Source organism: Balaenoptera physalus (genome assembly GCF_965194825.1).
Source record: "Balaenoptera physalus genome assembly, chromosome: 7".
In the NCBI taxonomy this organism is placed as follows: domain Eukaryota; kingdom Metazoa; phylum Chordata; class Mammalia; order Artiodactyla; family Balaenopteridae; genus Balaenoptera; species Balaenoptera physalus.
Genome location: NC_138886.1, coordinates 68,212,850 through 68,234,212, shown reverse-complemented (window position 1 = coordinate 68,234,212; position 21,363 = coordinate 68,212,850). Strand labels below are relative to the sequence as shown.

Here is a 21,363-nt window from a genome sequence, read left to right as displayed (position 1 = left end):
AGAATTACCATATGATCCAGCAATCCCACTACTGGGCATATACCCAGAGAAAACCATAATTCAAAAAGCCACATGCTCCCCGATGTTCATTGCAGCACTATTTACAATAGGTAGCTCATGAGAGCAACCTAAATGCCCATCGACAGACGAATGGATAAAGAAGATGTGGTACATATATAGAATGGAATATTACTCAGCCATAAAAAGGAACGAAATTGAGTCATTTGTTGAGACGTGGATGGATCTAGAGACTGTCATACAGGGTGAAGTAAGTCAAAGAGAAAAACAAATATCGTATATTAACGCATGTATGTGCAGCCTAGAAAAATGGTACAAATTAACTGGCTTGCAGGGCAGAAGTTGAGACACAGATGTAGAGAACAAACGTATGGACACCAAGGGGGGAAAGCCGTGGGGGGGTGGGGATGGTGGTGTGATGAATTGGGCAATTGGGATTGACATGTATACACTGATGTGTTTAAAATTGATGACAAATAATCTACTGTATAAAAAAGTAAATAAAATAAAATTCAAGACTTAAAAAAATAATAATAAAGCATCACCAGAAAAAAAAGAATTGGAGAGAGAAAGAGTTTTCCAGATAAGCAGAAGGCAAGGGAGTTCATCACTACTGAACCAGCCTTACAAGAAATGTTAAAGGGGCTTCTGTAAGCTGAAAAGAAAGGGCAATAATTATACTGAACATGTAGTGGATTAATCACTAATAAAGCTAGTATGAAGGTAAGAAGACAAACGTGGTAAAAATAACTACGATTACAATAATTCTTTAAGGATACACAAGATACAAAGATATAAAATGTGACATCAAAATCATAAAACATGGGGAAGGGGTAAGAGTAAAAATGTTAAGCTTTAGAATGGTTTAAGGTTACAACAAACTTAAGTTTTTATCCATTTAAAATAGACTGTTAGGGATATACTCTATAATATATAAGCCTCATAGTAACCACAAAACAAAAATATAATCACAAAAAATAAAAAAAAGGAATATAAGTATACCACTTAAGAAATTCATCAAACCACAAAGGAAGAAAGCAGGAGCAGAAGAAAGGAACAGAGAGGACTTCAAAACAGCCAGAAAGCATTAAGTACATACATACCAATATATCTTTAAAGGTAAATGGACTAAATTCTCAATTCAAAAGACAGAGTAGCTGAATGGATAGAAAAAAACAAGACCCATGTATATGCTGCCTACAAGAGACTCCCTTCAAACGTAAGAACACGCAAACTGAAAACGAAGGGATAAAAGATATATAAAAAGATATTTCATGCAAATGGAGCCCAAAAGAAACTGGGGGTAGCTATACTTATGACAGTCTTTGTTTAAAAGTCTAATTTTTCTGGTATAAGAGACAAAGAAGGGAACTGCATAATGATAAAGGGGTCAATCCACAAGAGGATATAACATTTGTAAATATTTATGCTCCCAACATAGGAGCACCTAAATATATAAAGCCAAATATTAACAGACCTAAGAGGAGAAATAGACAGCAATATAAAAATAGCAGGGGGCTTTAATACCCCACTTATATCAATGGATAGATCATCCAGACAGAGAATCAATAAAGAAACATCAGCTTTAAACAATATGTTAGACCAGATGAATTTAACAGATATATATAGAACATCCCATCCAACAGCAACAGAACACAGTCTTCTCAAGTGCACATGGAACACTTCCTAGGATAGATCATATGACAGGCCAAAAAACAAATCTTAATAAACTTAAGATTGAAATAATATAAATAATCATTTCTGACCTCAATAGTATGAAACTAGAAATCAATTTCAAGAAGAAAACTGGAAAATTTGCAAATATGTGGAGATTAAACAACATGCTACTGAACGTTCAATGGGTCAAAAGAGAAATAAAATATTTTGAGACAAATGAAAATGGGAATATTACATACCAAAACTTGTGGGGTACAGCAAAAACAGTTCTAAGAGGGAAGTTCACAGTGATAAATGCCTACCTCAAGAAACAAGAAAAGTCTCAAACAACCTAACTTTACACCTCAAGGAAATAGAAGAAGAAAGAATAAATGAAGGTCAAAATTAGTAGAAGAGAGAACAATAACAAATTTTAGAGCAGAAGTAGAGACTAAAAAGCCAATAGAAAAGATCAATGAAACAAAGAGCTGGTTCTTTGAAAAGATAAACAAAATTTATAAGCCTTAGCTAGACTCACCAAGCAAAAGAGACAGAGGACTCAAATAAAATGAGAAATGAAAGAGGAGCTATAACAACTGATACCATAGAAATGCAAGTATCATAGAGACTACTCTGAACAATTATATGCCAACAAATTAGACAACCTAGAAACATGGATAAATTCCTAGAAACATACAACCTACCCAGACTGAATCACGATGAAATAGAAAATCTGAACAGACCAATACAAGTAAGGAGATTGAGTCAGTAATCAAAAACCACCCAACAAGCAAAAGTCCAGGACCAGACAGCTTCACTTGTGAATTCTACCAAGCATTCAAAGAAGAATTAATATCAATTCTTCTCAAACTCCTCCAAAAAATACAAGAGGAGGGAACTCTTGCAAACTCATTTTATGAGGCCAGCATTACCATGAAACTAAAAACCAGACAAGGGTGACACAAAAAAGAAAATTACAGGCCAATATCCCTGATGAACATAGATGCAAAAATCCTCAATAAAATATTAGCAAACCAAATTCAACAATACACTAAAAGGATCAAAGACCATGATAAAATGAGATTTGTTCCAGGAATGCAATGATGGTTCAGTATCCACAAAGCAATCAATATGTGATATACCACATTAACAAAATGAAGGATAAAAGTCATTTGATCATCTCAATAGGTGGAGAAAAAGCATTTGACAAAATTCAACATCTGTTTATGATAAAAACTCTCAACAAAGTGTATGTAGACAGAATGTACCTTAACATAATAAAGGTCATATATGACAAGTCCACAACTAACATCATACTCAAAAGTGCAAAGCTGAAAGCTTTTCCCCTAAGATCAGGAACAAGACAAGGATGCCCACTCTTGCCACTTTTATTCAACATAGTATTGTCTTTGCAAGAGCAAATAGGCAAGGAAAAACAAAAAGGCATCTAGATTGGAAGGGAAGAAGTAAAACTGTCACTATTTGCAGATGACATGACACTATTTATAGAAAATCCTAAAGACGCCACCAAAAAAACTGTTAGAACTAATAAACAAATTCAGTAAAGTTGTAGAATACAAAATCAACATACAAAAATCAATTGCATTTCTATACATTAATAACAAACTCTCAGAAAGGGAAATTAAGAAAACAATCCCATTTAAAATTACACCAAAAAGAATAAAATACCCAGGAATAAATTTAATGAAGGAGATGAAAGACCTATACACTGAAGACATTAATGAAAGAAATTGAGGATGACAAAAATAAATGGAAAGATATTCCATGCTCATAGATTGAAAGAATCAATATTGTTACAATGTCCATACTACTCAAAGCAATCTATCGATTCACTACAATCCCTATCAAAATTCCAATGGCATTTTTCACAGAAATAGAATAAACAATCCTAAAATTTGTATGGAATCACAGAAGACCCCAAATAGTCAAAGCAATCTTTAGAAAGAAAACACTGGAGGCATCACTGACTTCAAACTATACTAGTGATACAAAATTATAGTAATCACAGTATAGTGTTGCATAAAAACAGACACACATATATTGAACAGAATAGCCCAGAAATAAACCCACGCATATATGGTTAATTAATTTACACCAAAGGAGCCAAGAATATACAGTGGGGAAAGGACAGTCTCCTCAATAAATGTTGGGAAAACTTGACAGTCACATGCAAAAGAATGAAACTGAACCACTACCTTATACCATACACAAAAATTAACTCAAAATGGATTAAGGACTTGACAGAAGACCTGAAACCAGAAAACTGCTAGAAGAAAACATAGGTGGTAAGCTCCTTGACATTGATTTTAGGGATGATTATTTTTAAAGCAAAAATAAAGAAGTGGGCCTGTATCAAACTAAAAAGCTTTTGCACAGCAAAGAAAACCTTCAATAAAATGAGAAGGCAACTTATTGAATGGGAGAAAATATTTGCAAATCATATATCTGATAAAGGTTTAATATCTAAAACATATAAAGAGCTCATATAACTCAATAAAAAAAATCCAATTTAAAAAGGGGCAGAGGATCTGAATAGACATTTTTTTGAAGAAGACATGCAAATGGCCAACAGGTACATGAAAAAAAATAAGGTACTCAGCATCACTAATCATGAGGGAAATGCATATCAAAACCACAGTGAGATATCACCTCACACCTGTTAGGATGGCTATTATCAGAAAGCCAAGAAATAAGTGTTGGTGAGGATGTGGAGAAAAGGAAACCCCTGTGAACTGTTGGTGGGAATGTAAATAGATGCAGCCACTTTGGAAAACAGTATGGAGGGGCCTCAAAAAATTAAAAATTAAAAATGAACCAGCAATTCCACTTCTGGGTATTTACCTGAAGAAAATAAGAACACTAATTTGAAAAGATATGTGCACCCCCATGTTCATTACAGCATTATTTACAATAGCCAAGATATGCAGCCAACCTAAGTGTCCATCAATGGATAAATTGATAAAGAAAATGTGATATGTGTATATACATACACACACACGTATATAAGTGACATGTGTGTATATACACACACAGGAATATTAATCAGCAATTAAAAAAAATAAAATCTTGCCATTTGTGGCAACACTAATGGACCTGAGGACATCGTGCTAAGTAAAATATTCCAGAGAAAGACAAATACCATGTGGTCTCATTTATATGTGGAATCTAAACAAAACCAAAAAAATAGATACAGAGAACAGATTGGTGGTTGTCATAGTCAGGGGGTGGGTAAAATAGTGAAGGGGATCAAAAGGTACAAGCTTCAAGTTATAAAATAAGTAAGTCATGGAGATGTAATATACAGCATGATGACTATAGTTAATAATACAGTATTGCATATTTGGAAGTTAAATAGATCTTAAAAGTTCTCATCAGAAGAAAAAATGTTTTTAGTAACTGTATAGTGAAGGATATTAATTAGACTTATTGTGGTGATCATTTTGAAATATATACAAATATCAAATCATTATGTTGTACTCCTAAAACTAATATAATGTTATGTGAATTATAAAAATAATTCAATTAAAAATTCAGCATCCAATAGAGGAATCAGGGTCCCTGACTTCAGACTATACTACAAAGTTACAGTAATCAAAACAGTATGGTACTGGCAGAAAAACAGAAATATAGATCAATGGAACAGGATAGAAAGCCCAGAAATAAACCCATGCACCTATGGTCAATTAATCTATGACAAAGGAGGCAAGACTATACAATGGAGAAAAGACAGTCTCTTCAATAAGTTGTGCTGGGAAAACTGGACAGCTACATGTCAACGAAATTAGAACATTCTCTAACACCACACACACAAAATAAACTCAAAATGGATTAAAGACCTAAATGTAAAACTGGATACTATAAAACTGGTAGAGGAAAACATAGGCAGAACACTCTTTGACATAAATCACAGCAATATCTTTTTGGATACACTACCTAGAGTAATGGAAATAAAAACAAAAACAAATGGGACCTAGTTAAACTTAAAAGCATTTGCATAGCAAAGGAAACCATAAACAAAACGAAAAGGCAACCTACAGAATGGGAGAAAATATTTGCAAGTGATGCAACTGACAAGGGATTAATCTCCAAAATATACAAACAGCTCATACAGCTCAATATCAAAAAAGCAACCCAATCAAAAAATAGAAGATCTAAATAGATATTTCTCCAAGGAAGATACACAGATGGCCAAAAGGCACATGAAAGGATGCTCAGCATCACTAATTATTAGAGAAATGCAAATCAAAACTACAATGAGGTATCACCTCACACTGGTCAGAAAGGCCATCATCAAAAAGTCTACAGATAATAAATACTGGAGAGAGTGGAGAAAGAAGAATCCTCCTACAACTGTCAGTGGGAATGAAAATTGATGCAGCCATTATGGAGAACAGTATGGAGGTTCCTTAAAAAACTAAAAATACAGCTACCATATGATCCTGCAATCCCACTCCTGGCCATATATCTGGAGAAAACCATAGTTGGAAAAGATACATGCACCCCAGTGTTCATTGCAGCACTATTTACAATAGCCAAGACCTGGAAGCAACCTAAATGTCTATTGACAGAGGAATGGATAAAGAAGATGTGGTATATTTATCAATGGAATCCTACTTAGCCATAAAAAAGAAGGAAATACTGCCATTTGCAGCAACATGGAGGGACCCAGAGGTTGTCATACTGAGTGAAGTAAGCCAGACAGAGAACAACAAATATCATATGATATTGCTTATATGTGGAATCTAAAAAAAAATTATACAAATGAACTTATATACACAACAGAAATAGACCCACAGACATAGAAGAGAAACTTATGGTTACCAAAGGGGAAAGGGGGGGCAGGGATAAATTAGGAGTTTGAGATTAACATAAACACATACTATATATAAAATAGATAACCAACAAGGACTTACTGTATAGCACAGGGAACTATACTCAATATTTTATAATAACCTATAAAGGAAAATAATCTGAAAAATATGTATAACTGAATCACTTTGCTGTACACCTGAAACTAAATCAACTATACTTCCATTAAAAAAAATTTCAGCATCCAAAGCTCTATTCCAGACTTCCTAGATGAGAATTTGCATTTTTAACAAGATCCATCAGTGATTCACATTAAAGCTTGAGACAAACTTGCCTAGTGGGTTCTAGAAGAAAGAAGAAGGGGGTGAAGAGTGTTAGAGAGGAAGGAAGGGGGAAAGACCTATTTTTCTGTCTTTTAGGAAAAATAATCACTCAGCATGATCAGTGTGCATGTATATGCCCTTGAGTGACCTCAGTGATACAATGCAGAAACATCTCCCATGTGTAGCCAGGTCTGTTCCCAATTGTAATTTCACAAACTGCCAATAAGCCTTGAGGGCCTAGAAGCAGAGCTGCCTTGGGTGGAATGAGAGTTATCAGAAGTGGGCTTTTCCAGGTAAGAGAAAGATGATATCCCCCAGGCATGGGAACAAGGGGGAGCTCATGCCTCTTTGTTTAAGAAGCACATGTATTAGGTCACTGGAAATAAGGGGGGCTGGTAGAGGCCCCAGAAAGGAGCCTCCAGCTGAGCATATTTGTTTGCCAGTTTTGAGCATTATTCCCAGGCTCACCTGGGACACAAATGGCTTACAAGTTGCAAATGAATTCTGTGGCCACATTTTCCCCCAAATAACATTTCATCTTCATTAGAGATGACCACAGTGTATTAACTTAATAGGATGTTCCAAGTGATTGTTTTCCAAAGAACACACTTCAGGGTTGGGATGAGGGAACATGAATGCAGTAATGTGTAGATACCAGTTCCAATAAGTTCAAGTTGCTAACTGCCCCCAAGCATTCGGTCACGCTATTTCATAGAGTTACACAAAGAATTCGGAGCTGTGTGGTTGCTTTGGCATGTCCTCGCAGGCCAAGCTTAATGGTATGTTTCAGATACTGACCATTCGGAAATTATGCCTGACCAATCAAAACAGTTATCCTACCAATTAGCACGGGCCTCTGACAAACCCCAACAGTTGTTCCCACACAGTTGGTAGGTACCAGCTGATTATCAGTCCTGGCAGGCAGCTCTTAGATGCTCAGTAGGTCTCCAGTAAGTTTTGAACCCAGACTTTAGGAAAAACAGAGTATATACAATTATATCATTTCCCTCAAGGACCACACCAGATTTTTTTTTTTTTTTTGGTGCCAACAACATTCTAAAACAGAAGGAGTCAGATGATGAATAGGACAACTATGCTTTGTCTAAATAGAGGCCTTATCTACCTGCACTGGGCAAAACCTAGGCCTCTAATTACAAATGGGAGTTCCTGACTTGTGCTCAGTCCCACCTGGCTCAGAAACAATGACCTGGCTCAGAAATGATGACAGCACCGCACAGCCCTTGGCTGCTTCTGTCATGGCCTGGTGTGTGTCACTGCTCAGGTTTGCTCTTCCTGATGAAGAACCTTCAGTTTGTGTTGGTCTTTCTTTTAAGTTATAACTAAAACATAAAATTTCCTCTCCAAATGGAGAGTCACTGTGGTTCCTCCCTCCATCCAGCTGAGCCCCCATTTCTGCTCTCTCTTGAGCTAACCTGGGACTTTTTTGGTTAACCTCCAGCAGGGAATTGAGAAAGGAGTTGCTGGTAGCAGCTAGGCTTCAACTCTTCTTGGCCTGGAACAATGGTTCTCTACCCTGACTGCATATTAGAATCACTTGGGTGGCTTCTAAAACATGCCCATGTTTAGATCCCTCTCCTGAGCAATTGACTTAGAGTCACTGGAGAAATTTCTTTAAAAGACCAATGTCTAGCAAAGACACCACCAAAAAGGATAATTACAGGCCAAGATCTGATGAATATAGATGCAAAAATTCTCAACAAAATATTAGCAAACTGAATCCAGCAACACATAAAAAATATCGTAACACCATGACCAAGTGGGATTCATCCCAAGTTCACAAGGATGGTTCAGCATATGAAATCAATGAATGTGATAACACCACATAAACAAAAGACAAAAAACACATGATCATCTCAATAGATGCAGAAAAAGCATTTGACAAAATTCAACATCCATTCATGATAAAAAAAAAAACTCTTACCAAAGTGGGTATAGAGGGAACATATCTCCAGATAATAAAAGCTATTTATGACAAACCCACAGACAATATAATACTCAATGGTGAAAAGCTGAAAGCCTTCCTGCTAAAATCTGGAACAAGACAAGGATGCCCACTCTCACTTCTTCTATTCAACATAGTATTGGAAGTCCTAGCCACAGCAATCAGACAAGAAAAAGAAATAAAAGGTATCCAAATTGGGGGGACTTCCCTGGCAGTCCAGTGGTTAAGACTTCACCTTCCAATGCAGTGGGTGTGGGTTTGATCCCTGGTCAGGAACCTAAGATCCCACGTGCCTCGTGGCCAAAGAACCGAAACATAAAACAGAAGCAATATTGTAACAAAATTCAATAAAGACTTTAAAAATGGTCCACATCAAAAAAAATCTTAAAAAGGTATCCAAATTGGAAGGGAAGAGCTAAAACTGTCATTATATGCAGATGATATGATACTATATATAGAAAACCCTAAAGACTCCACACAAAAACTACTAGAAAAATTCAGCAAGGTAGCCCGATACAAAATTAACATACAGAAATCTGTTGCATTTCTTTACACCAACAACAAAATATCAGAAAGGGAATGTAAAAGAAACAATACCTTTTAAAATTGCAACCCCCAAAAGAAAATACTTAGGAATAAACCTCACCAAGGAGGTGAAAGACTTATTCGCTGAGACCTATAAAACATTAATAAAGGAAATTAAAGATGACTCAAAGAAATGGAAAGATATCCCATGCTCTTGGATTGGAAGAATTAATATTGTTAAAATGGCCATACTACCCAAAGCAATCTACAGATTTAATGAGATCCATATCAAATTACTCATGACATGTTTCACAGAACTAGAACAAATAATCCTAAAATTTACATGGTACCATAAAAGACCTAGAATTGCCAAGGCAATCCTGAAGAAAAAGAACAAAGCAGGAGGCAAAACCCTCCCAGTCTTCAGACAATACTACAAAGCTACAGTAATCAAAACAGCATGGTATTGGCACAAAAACAGACATATGGATCAACGGAACAGAATAGAGAGCCCAGAAATAAGCCCACACACCTAAGGTCAATTAATCTTCGACAAAGGAGGCAAGAATATAAAACGGGAAAAAGACAGCCTCTTTCAGCAAGTGGTGTTGGGAAAGTTGGACAGCTGCATGTAAATGGATGGAGTTAAAACACACCCTCTCACCACACACAAAAACAAACTCAAAATGGCTTAAAGACTTAAAACATAAGACACGATACCATAAAATTCCTAGAAGAGAACATAGGCAAAACATTCTCTGACATAAATTGTACAAATGTTTTCTTAGTTCCGTCTCCCAAGGCAAGAGAAATAAATACAAAAATAAACAAATGGGACCTAATCAAACTCACAAGCTTTTGCACAGCAAAGTAAACCATAAACAAGATGAAAAGAAAACCTACAGAATGGGAGAAAATATTCACAAATGCTGCGACCAACAAGGGCTTAATTTCCAAAATATACAAACAGCTCATACAACTCAACAGCAAAAAACCAACAGCCCAATCCAAAAAATGGGCAGAAGACCTAAACAGACCTCTCTCCAAAGAAGAAATATGGATGGCCAATAGGCACATGAAAAGATGCTCAACATTGCTAAATATTAGAGAAATGCAAATAAAAACTACAGTGAGGTACCACCTCACACCAGTCAGAATGGCCATCATTAAAAAGTCTACAAGTAACAAATGCTGGAGAGGGTGTGGAGAAAAGGGAACCCTCTTACACTGTTGGTGGGAATGTAAATTGCTACAGCCACTATGGGGAACAGTATGGAGGTTCCTAAAAAACTAAAAATAGAGCTACAATATGATCTAGCAATCCCAGTCCTGGGCACATATCCAGAGAAAACCATACATGCACCCCAATGTTCACTGCAGCACTATTTACAACAGCCAGGACACGGATGCAACCTAGATGTCCATCAACGGATGAATGGATAAAGAAGATGTGGTACATATATACAATGGAATATTACTCAGCCATAAAAAAGAAGGAAATAATGCCATTTGCAGCAATGTGGATGGACCTAGAGATTGTCATACTGAGTGAAGTAAAACAGAGAAAGACAAATATCATATGATACCGCTTATTTGTGGAATCTAAAAGAATGGTATAAATGAACTTGTATGCAGAACAGAAATGGCGTCACAGATGTGGAAAACAAACTTGTGGTTACCAGGAGGGAAGGAGGGGGAGGGATAGATTGGGAGATTGGGATTGACATATAGACGCTACTATATATAAAATAGATAACTAATAAGAACCTACTGTATAGCATAGGGAACTCTACTCAATACTATGTAATGAGCTACATGGGAAAAGAATCTAAAAAAGAATGGATATATGTATATGTGTAGCTGATTCACTTTGCTGTATAGCAGAAACTGACAAAACATTGTAAATCAACTATACTCCAATAAAAATTAATTTTAAAAAACCCCAAAAGACACATGCACCCCAATGTTCACTGCAGCACTATTCACAATAGCCAAGACATGGAAACAACCCTAATGTCCATTGAGAGATGAATGGATAAAGAAAACGTGGTGCATATATACAATGGAATACTACTGAGCCATAAAAAAGAACGAAATAATGCCATTTGCAGCAACATGGATGCAGCTAGAGATTATCATACTAAGTGAAGTAAGTCAGAAGGAGACAAATATCATATGATATCGCTTATATGTGGGATCTAAAAAAATGATAGAAATGAACTTATTTACAAAACAGAAACAGACTCACAGACTTGAAAAACAAACTTATGGCTACCAAAGGGTAAAGAAGGGGGAGGGATAAATTTGGAATTAACAGATACAGACTACTATATATATGAAAGATAAATGACAGGGACCTACTGTATAGCACAGGGAACTCAACTCAATATCTTGTAGTAACCTATAATAGAAAAGAATCTGAAAAAGAAGATATATATATGCACAACTGATTCACTTTGCTGTACACCTGAAACACTGTAAATCAACTCTACTTCAATAAAAAATAAAAATAAAAATAAAAAAGCCCTCTCACCTGGCCCCAGCTGGAGAAGGCCCACTCCACACACAGCTGTTGGTTACAGGCCTGGGTGTCGACTGGCCGTTTGGCAAGCTGTGTGCACATGTCATTGGACACAGGAGTGGAGATCCCAGAGGCTTTCAGCTTCTGGCAGGTCACCCGGCGGGTCTGGACACCTCCCCCACAGCTCCGGGTACAGGCGGACCAGGAGGTCACCATCCACCTGGAGAGAGGAAGAAGAGTCAGGGCAAAGGGTCAAGCCTTGAGGAGAGGGACGATGTCATACACTCTCAGAAAAGGAGCCCCGTGCATCTTCCTCTTCTCACCACACAGCAGCTAATTGCAGGGCCATGTCTCTTTTCACAGTATATGCTTGGGGTGGTACGCTGAAAATCCACCCCCCTCCCCGCCGAGATATCTATATCAAATCCCTGGAACTTGTGAATGCTACCTTATTTGGACAAAGGGTGTTTACAGATATAGTTAAAGATTTTGAGATGAGATTGTCCTGCATTATCTGGGTAGGCATTAAATACCATCACGTACCCTTATAAGAGAAAGGCAGAGGGAGATTTGACATAGAAAAGGAGACAGTGTGACCACAGAGGCAGAGGTTGGAGTGATGTGGCCACAAGCCAAGGGACACCAGGAGCCTCCAGAAGCTGCAAGGGCCGAGGAACTGATTCTCTCCCAGAGCCTCTGGAGGGGGTACAGCCCTGCTGACACCTTGATTTTGGACTTCTGGCCTCCACAACTGTAGGAGAATAGATTTCTCTTGTTTTAAGCAACAATGTTTGTGGTAATTTGCTATGGCAGCCACAGGAAACAAATACCCTTTGGAAATTGACTAAAAAGGCGCAATGTGAAAGAGTTTTCTGAAGATCAGTTGCCTTTTCTTAACATTGGCCCCAAAAGCCGTGAGCTTGCAGATAACACATTCTGGGAAGACAGTCCTTTAGCTGGTTACGCTGCATTGCAGTTCTGGTACTTCCTCATGGCATCCAAGTGTGGGGCAGAGAAGGGACAGTTTCCCAGGGAAGTCAGATCCAAACCTGGCTCGCCCCCTGACCCTGGAGGCGGTCTGGGTCTCGGTTAAGCCAAGTTCTGTCTGCTCGTACTCACTGTTTTTTCTACCTCGCCTTAACCCACGTCTCATTTGATTTTGTTTAATCCCTCAGAAACCTACGAAGTTCCTTCCGGCTCTCTGGAGCAGTTCCCACGCCCGTGAGTCACCGTCCGCAGGTCTTACACCTCCTAGAGGGCTGCGTACGTGGTGACAGTAGTTGTTCTCAGGATGTTAGCTTCTAACTGCAATTCGGGCCCTCAGAAGCGAGACTGACCAGGACTGGGACAAATGGCTTTCCTCATAAAGGCAAGCTGTAAACTGGGAAACACTGTGAAATCCTTGGTCTCTATACAAATGTGGAGGGGTTCTCTTTGGATGTTTGTACCCTGGGCTAATTCTCAAAGAAGAGGGGAAGGGGGTGCAGTTTGGGGAAAAGAATGAGAAAAAAATTTGGTGCTTTCCAGCCATTTAATTCCATCTAGAGAAAACATTTTGTTTTACTGCCTGAGAAAAAAATTTATCTAAATGAAGTGGCTGAGTAGTGTTATTCAGAAAGCCTACGAGGGCCACACTTGTTTGTATGCAAAGAAGGGGGCTGACGTGCCCAGGAAGCCTGGTGGGGAAACCAAGCAAAGGTGAGCCTGTGGCCACTTCCTAATCCAGTGGCGCCACATCTGGCTTTCAGGAGAGGTAAGTAGCAGGGACGGGGAGCAAATTCCTCCTGAATCTGGATCTGTGACTTATTTAATTTGGTGGAACTCCTCTGCTCCATTAGCCCTGGAGAGAGATGACTGCGTGCAGATTTCCATCCCGCAGGAGCAGAGCCACTTAGGAAACAGGCAGATGGTGTTTTAAAGCCCCTGGGGGGCACTGAAACCCAAGCAGACCCAGCCATTGTTTCATCTGCAGAAGTAAATAAGGCTGATTGACTCTGACCATCACCACAGCAAATCAAAAAGTCCCTGGCATGTCCAAGACCTCTTCTTCATTTCACACAGCTTGGCAAGGGCAGTCTTCCAGCCTCTCGTATCCCTGGTGAATGTCAGGCCTGTCTTTCAATCAACTTTTATTTCCAGATACCCATTTCAGCAATTTTTCAGGAGTTGGGGTGGGGGCTTTGAGAAAGGAGAGGTACGGGCTATGTTACAGTTCAGGAAGGGTATAAAAGGACATTAATCATTCCCGTGGAAACCTTCCCGTCAGCAAGTCAAACTGCTGATATTAAGGAGTGTGTTTCATATTTCACTGAGGCTCTCCTGGTTTCAGCTGCTTCTTATGACTCAGCTGGCAAAACACAAAGCAGTTGCCTAAGTAGTGGATGAACGTCCCACAGATAGGTAGTAAAGGGGCATTTCAGGACCCAGCCAAGTCTCCCCGGGCTCTGGGCGCCATGCTGGTGCCAACTCCAAGCCCATCCATTATCCCTTTAGCTGCTGCCTGACACTGGGTGGCAGGGGAAGGGTACTGCTCGGTGGGACTCACAGCTGCTCAAAGCTCAAGGCAGAGGGAAGAGGCAGAGACTGTGGGTGTCATTCTGAGCTATATAAGGGACCCAAATGCAGAGAATGTACAGTTGGCCCTTGAACAACCCGGGTATGAACTGCACAGATCCACTTATACTCGGATTTCTTTCACGAAATACCTACTACAGTACTACACCATCCGTTGTTGTGAAATTGCAGATATGGAGCGCCGACTATCAAGTTATAGGTGGATTTCTGACTGCTCGGGGTCGGCACCTCTGACCTCTGCATTGTTCAAGGGTCAACTGTAAACCCAAAGTTGAAGCAACTATGGGAAATGGAAATTTATGTCAGCTTTAGCAGGATGCAACCCTTTGTAGAAGAGAGGATAATATTTCCTTAACTAAATTGGAGCACTGATGAGCACAGGTATTTACAGCTAGAAGAAAGGGGAGGAGTTGGGGTATAGGTCAGTAGTCACTATCCCCTAAACGCTTCAACTGCAAACACGTTTCTTTTCTTACAAACCAACCAAAGAGCCCGCTTCTTACTGCAGTATGGGAGCTCTCTCTTGCCAGGGCCTGGGATGCTCCTGGCCCCTGAACAGACCCTGTCAGGCCCTTGGGAAGCCTGGGCAGCCTTTAGCCGGCTGAACAGTGAGGGAAGAAACAGCCAAGGGAGGAGACTCATCCTGAGGGATGTTTTCTGTGCAGTGGAGAGGCTGGCGGGCCCGGGGCCTCCAGGAAAGGACGTCAGGGCCCCTCACCTGCACTTAATGTAGCTCTCTCAGTGCTAGACAAGGGCTGGCCATGAACTTGGCTAAAAGTCCAGGCCCATCCTTGGGAGTGGGCGGCCTGAGCCAGCCTCCGGCGCACTCACCGGGAAGGGCAGTCTCTTCGGTTGCAGGCGATGGGCTGCACAGCAGGGCGCACCTTCCCTGCGCAGTGAGTGGGGTTGACCTCCGTGCTGTTCAGGAGACACCTCAGGCGGGGCTGCTGAACACCCCTGTTACCGCAGGAGGCTGAGCAGGTCGCCAGTCTGTCCACAGACCACCAGTAATCTATCACAGAAGGAGGACCAGAGGTGAAAAGAAGATAGCATCAATGCCCATGTTATTCCTTCAGAGTGGCGGGGTGGGGTGTGGTGGGAATGATATGCTGTTAGGAATGAGGCCCTGCCCTGCGGCAGGCTCCATTCCCCACCGATCTAGGCAAGTCACGTGGTCTCCAGGGGCCTCTGTTGGCTCATCCATGAAGTGGGTACAGTAGCCCTTATCTTGTCATGCTACTGCGAGGACTGGATATAAAGAAAGTGCAGGGCCTAGCCCAGTGCCTGGCACATAGAACTTCATCAGAGGCTGTAGCTCTCGTAGTTTTAAACCTACTTCCTAAAGTACTCTTTCCTTCCATTAGTTTCCCAGAAAGTGACTGTATTTTTCAACAAAGAGATATAAAAATATCAGAGGTACTTAACAATCATATTTAAAAGTCTATACTGGAGTTGGACTTTGTATACATTACAGAAAAACAGCCTATCCAGAGAGGCGCACTTACGGAAATGATGACGTCGGTCAGAAAGGCCATTTCTTTGGATTTTCTATTTGGGGGTCTGGGACTCACTGGTAGGAAAGCTGTTAAAACTAACTGGGCTGGTAAATTTTGAGTGCTTATTTGCACTCAAAAGATTTGTGTGCTACAAATCTTGCAGATAGGCACTGCCTTCTGGTTTTCAGCAAAGAGCGCTTGGCTGGCAAGAAAACGCAACGTTGACTTTCCTGTCTGGAAAGTGAGATGGTGGCGGAGGATGTTTAAGGGGAAAACCTACGCTCAGGAAAATCTCCCCCATTATGTGCTATTCTGGGATGAACTCTGTCCCTTCCCACGGAAACCTCCACTTTAGGAGACATGCAGTAGAATTTTGCTTTCCCTACAAGTATCACACATAGGCCACAGGTAGAACCAGTCTACGGAAAACTCAAAAGCCCCACATAGTTTCTATAACAAGGCCAGTTTGGGCTCCTTTCCCACTGTTTTGGGCTCATTCACAACCCTTTCTTGGGGCCGTGAATGCCAGGCCCCACCCAAGGGCTCTCTGACCTGCCCAGGTGCCTGGAAGGTGAATGCATGAGCCACACGGACAGGCCACAGAGAAGGTGCCAGGAAAGCACTTGGCGTGTGACTGCAGCTGGAGCCTCTTCTGGATGATCAGCCGTCCTGGCACCAGCCCTGGTTCTCCGAGGCGGGCAGTAACCACGTAGTTCACATCAAGAGGTAATTTTAAACCAGCTCAACAGAGAAAACTTGCATTTTCTTAATAGGCAACTTTGCGAGTGTGTGTGTGTGCTCTTTACTAGTTAAACCAGCAGAAAGGAAACACAGTTGCTTTGCTATATGGCGAAATCTCCTTGGTCCCGAGCAGCAGTAACATGATGAGCAGAAGGGCGCATCTATGGAAGCAGCACTGACTTTTCCAGCTTCTGCTGAGATGGGGGTGGGTGGCCCTTCTGAAGAGCCTCACCATATGGCAACACGGTTGGGCTTCCATTTTCACGTTCTAAGAACCACTGGAGATCAGAAATCACTTTGTTCTGCTGGAGAATTACATTTCCAAGTAGACTCTCTTCTTCAAGAAACAAGCCTGGCACCCAACGCCTGAAGGGTTTCTTACCTTGGATCACTAAAGAGGCCTTCTGTACGAGCATTCCCGCCTCATTCTGAGCAAGGCAGCTGAATTCCCCTTGAGACCCGCCACTAAGATTTGCAACCTGGAGAATCCGTCCAGCTGCCAAGATATGATGCGTCAGTCCTGTGGTATTGGCAACTGGCTGGTCACCATGGAACCAGGTGATATTGGGAGTAGGGTGGCCTTTGATGGGGCAGCCTAGAAGGAGAGGTGAGGAGAAGTAAGGATAAGGTACTTAAGGATAAAGCCAATAAGTACACATTCCTGTTGAGCTGTTTGTTTCTGTGGGTTTTGAGGCCATACATTTGATGTGGCTTCCCCATGGCATTTTTCTTATGTTTCCCATTCCCAAGCAAATGGGAGATGTTTTTATTCTCTGGATGCTTGGAGGGTGACTGTTACTCATTCAATTAAAGTAAAAATTCCTGGGGAACACAAAGCACCTATTTTTGTCTATGTCCCTGTAATAACTTTAAAAAAATGAAGCAATTAAGATTTACTCATTGGACATTTTCTGAAGTTAATTAGTTCCTATGCCAGTTTTATACTGAAAGAAATCACTTCTTCAAACGCAATGAGTGGGGGAAAAAAAAACCCCATGTACTATGTAGTAATAGTTAGGAATCAAACTTTAATTGGTAAATGTCTAACGTCTGCCTCCATTTTACTCTTTATGTGATTTTCAAGCCAAAAATTTTCAACAGAGACTAGGAAAACAATTTTAAACACTGATCTCATTTCTCTATAGGTCAAGAACCTTGGCCTTCTGACAGCTCTTCTGACAACCAAGCCTGCGTTGGACATGTACAATGTTATACTTATTACATAGTCATTGAGCCTATTTTGATACATTAAAATTCCAAAATATTAAACTGAGATATGGTGTCTACTCAAGCCTTTGTAGCATAGAATTAGTAAAATAAACTGATTGCAGTTGTGAGAGAAAACTCGTTACCTCTAAATTCGTACTTGTTGAATTTGCTGTTGTGACCCCAGAAACTTAGCTTCCAGAGGAGATTTATTTGGAGGTTTAAAATGCAAGATAAATCATTCAAAATGAAAGATAGTGGAGGTTTTCTCTCAGTTCAGTTAAAAAATATCTATTTGGTGCCTAGTGTTCTGGGGACAGTAAAGCTAGTTAAGACTATCTTCTCTCTTGCAAGGAGATCCCAGCTGGTATGGGATGCAAAAAAGCACACTAATAAAACTGAGATGTAAGGCAGAAGATGAGATCAGTGAGACACACAGATGGTCACCTGCATGGATGTGTGTGCCTATGGATCTGTACAGAGAATGGATTTTCTCACGTTGACTTGTTCTGTGTTCTGGGGGCAGCACTGGTAGAATTTTTATAGTATGGCAGCGTTAACACACAGGAAAGGTCTTTAAGAGATGATCTAGCTTACTGCCAGAGGAGAAAACTGAGGCCCAGAGATGTTAAGAGACCTTCCCAAGATCAAGGGGCAGATCTTCTATCTGACTCACTGTCTTGTGTTCTTTCCCCCATACCTACTGCTTGTCTGGTTAGATGCCAACAACTTACTTAGGCATCTTGATACCTCCTTCCTTTGTCTGCTTACTCCCTTCATTCCCTTGGCTTTTTACATTTTCACTGTGGTTGTGTAGGTTGAAGAGGTGGGAACAGACTACTTTGAAGAAGGGCCCTGGAAAAGCAATGCTAAAGTTGACCCTCAAAATTTCAGCATGGAATATCATGTTATAGGACCCAATTTTTCACTTCTCGCCATGTGGACTCACTCTGCCATGTAACTTTACAGGACCCTCCCATGATGGGTGGGCTTTACTTCCCCACCTCCTTACTTTAGGTTTGGCCATGTGACTACTCTGGCCACTAACAAACACTAACAATGAACAATCTGAAAAGGAAATTAAGAAAACAATTCCATTTACATGAGTATCAAAAAGAATAAAATACTTAAGAATAAACTAAACCAAGGAGGCAAAAGACTTGTACACTGAAAACTATAAAACATTGCTAAAAAAAGAAATTAAAAACATAAATGAATGAAAAGATATCTCATGTTCATGAGTTGGAAGACAATTTTGTTAAGGTGTCAGTACTCCCCAAAGCAAACCCAATTCAATCCCTCTCAAAATCCCAATGACTTAAAAAAATTGTTTTTGCATAAATAGAAAAATTCATCTTAAAATTCATGTGGAATCTCAAGGGACCCTGAATAGCCAAAACAATCTTGAAAAAGAACAGCAAAGTTAGAGGTCTCATACTTCCTGGTTTCAAAACTTATTACAAAGTTACAGTAATCAAAACAGTGTGGAACTGGAATAAAGACTGACATATAGACCAATGGAATAGATAGAGAACCCAGAAATAAGCTCTTATGTGTATGGTCAATTTTCAACACGGGTGCCAAGACCATTCAATGTGGAAAGGATAGTCTTTTCAACAGATGGTACTGGGAAAACTGGATTTCTCCATGCAAAGAATGATGTTGGATCCTTATATTAAACCATATACAAAAATTAACTCAAAATGGATTAAGGACCTAAACATAAGAGTTAAAAGTATAAAACTCTCAGAAGAAAATGCAGGGGAAAAGTTTCATAATATTGGATTTGGCAATGATTTCTTTGATATGACACTAAAAGCACAGGTAACAAAAGAAAAAAAATAGATATACTGGACATCATCAAAATTAAAAGCTTTTGTGTATCAAAGGACACTAACAACAGAGTGAAAAGGCAGCCCACACAATGGGAGAAAATATTTACAAATCATAGATCTGATAAGAGACTAATATCCAGAATATAGAAAAATTCCTACAACTCAACAACAAAAACCACCAACCAATTTAAAAAATGAGCAAAACACTTGAATAGACATTTCTCAAAGATATGCACATGATTAATAAGCACAGGAAAAGATGTTCCACATCACTAATTGTTAATAGAAATGCAAATCAGAACCAATGAGATACCACTTTATATCCATTAGGATGGCTATTATTAAAAAAAAAGAAAAAAAATTAACTAGATTTGGTGAAGACATGGGAAAATTATAACACTTGTGTATTGTTGGTGAAATGTAAAATGGTGCAGCAACTGTGGAAAACAATATTGAGGTCCCTAAAAGAAAATTAAACATTAGAATTACCGTATGATTCAGCAACTCCACTTCTGGCTATATACCCAAAAGATCTGAAAGCAGGACTTGAATAGATATTTGTACACCAATGTTTATGGCAGCATTATTCACGATAGCCAAAAGGTGGAAACAACCCAGAGGTCCATCAATAGATGAATGGATAAACCAAATGTGATAAATATATATGATGACTATTATTCAGCCTTAAATAGGGAATAAAATTCTGATACATGTGACAACATGGATTAAACTTGAAAACATTAATTTAAGTGAAGGAAGCCAGACACAGAAGGACAAATATTATATGATTCCCCTTATATGAGATACCTAGAGTAGTCAAATTTGTAGAAACAGAAAATGGAATAGTAATTACCAGGGGCTGAGGGAAGGAGGGAATGGAGTATTATTATTATTTAATGGTAAGAGTTTCAGTTTGGGATGAAACATGGATATGTTCTGGACATGGATACTGTGAAGTTGTACAACAATGAGAATGTAATTAATGCCACTGAACTGTATACTTAAAAATGGTTAAAATAGTAAGTTTCATGTTATGTATATTTTGCCATAATAAAAGAAATGAGGCAAAAGCTGCACTGGGTACCAATTTCAATCCTAGACCTCAAGAGACCTGGTGAGCTTTTGCTTGTGCTCTTATGCCTTTGCCATCACTGAAGAAGAACATGCCTGGAGTGGCCTGATGATCTCAAGGGGAGGATGAGAGAAATGTGGAGAACAGCCAAGTCACTCCAGCCAAACCCAGTTTAGATCAGCTGAACAAAGTAAGAGCAGTAAGAATAAATGATTGATGTTTTAGCCACTGAGTCTTGCGTTTATTTTAATGCCGAACCTCTTTTTTTTTCAGGGGTGGGGTGAGGTAGCTAACTGATACATTTAGGGAGTAGGGGCTTCCAGAGCTCCTTGAGCCATGGATCCAAGGCTTCCAGTAGGGTGGAGTTTCTACCTGTGTACTGACCCAGCTCTCACCTGACCTGGATCTTCTCACTCAGGTACTCCGAAGGAGCAGGCTCCCCACATGCTTCTGGGGGCATCTAGGCATCTATATGCCATGAGGTCCATGGTGGTGTCACTGTACTCCTGTTATGAAGTGGGTGTGAGAACGGACTTGGGGAGAGGTGTATAGAAATCAGTCCACTGGGGACCTCCAGAGACCAGCAGTACCCACTCCCTCCAG

The 21,363-nt window shown here is 39.8% G+C and overlaps 2 protein-coding genes across 8 annotated transcripts in view; one reads left to right on the top strand and one right to left on the bottom strand.

Moving 5' to 3' along the window:
- Positions 1-17,920, top strand: part of SAXO1 (stabilizer of axonemal microtubules 1) — a 116,092-nt gene extending 98,172 nt beyond the window's left edge. For 3 of the 5 annotated variants that reach the window (XR_014265410.1, XR_014265411.1, XR_014265412.1), the window contains 2 exons: positions 13,012-13,212; positions 16,467-16,807. The gene's annotated coding sequence lies outside the window, so the exon portion shown is untranslated. Of the gene's footprint in view, positions 1-13,011; positions 13,213-16,466; positions 16,808-17,792 lie in introns of those variants that run through there. The other 2 variants (XR_014265413.1, XR_014265409.1) reach the window with 2 other exon arrangements.
- ADAMTSL1 (ADAMTS like 1) overlaps positions 1-21,363 on the bottom strand; it is a 473,568-nt gene that overhangs the window by 34,432 nt on the left and 417,773 nt on the right. For all 3 annotated transcript variants that reach the window (XM_082467989.1, XM_082467990.1, XM_082467991.1), the window contains 3 exons: positions 17,030-17,242; positions 15,242-15,422; positions 11,849-12,056 (listed from right to left, as the gene is read on the bottom strand). In XM_082467989.1, the coding sequence (XP_082324115.1) occupies positions 11,849-12,056; positions 15,242-15,422; positions 17,030-17,242 (602 nt within the window). The remainder of the gene's footprint in view (positions 1-11,848; positions 12,057-15,241; positions 15,423-17,029; positions 17,243-21,363) is intronic.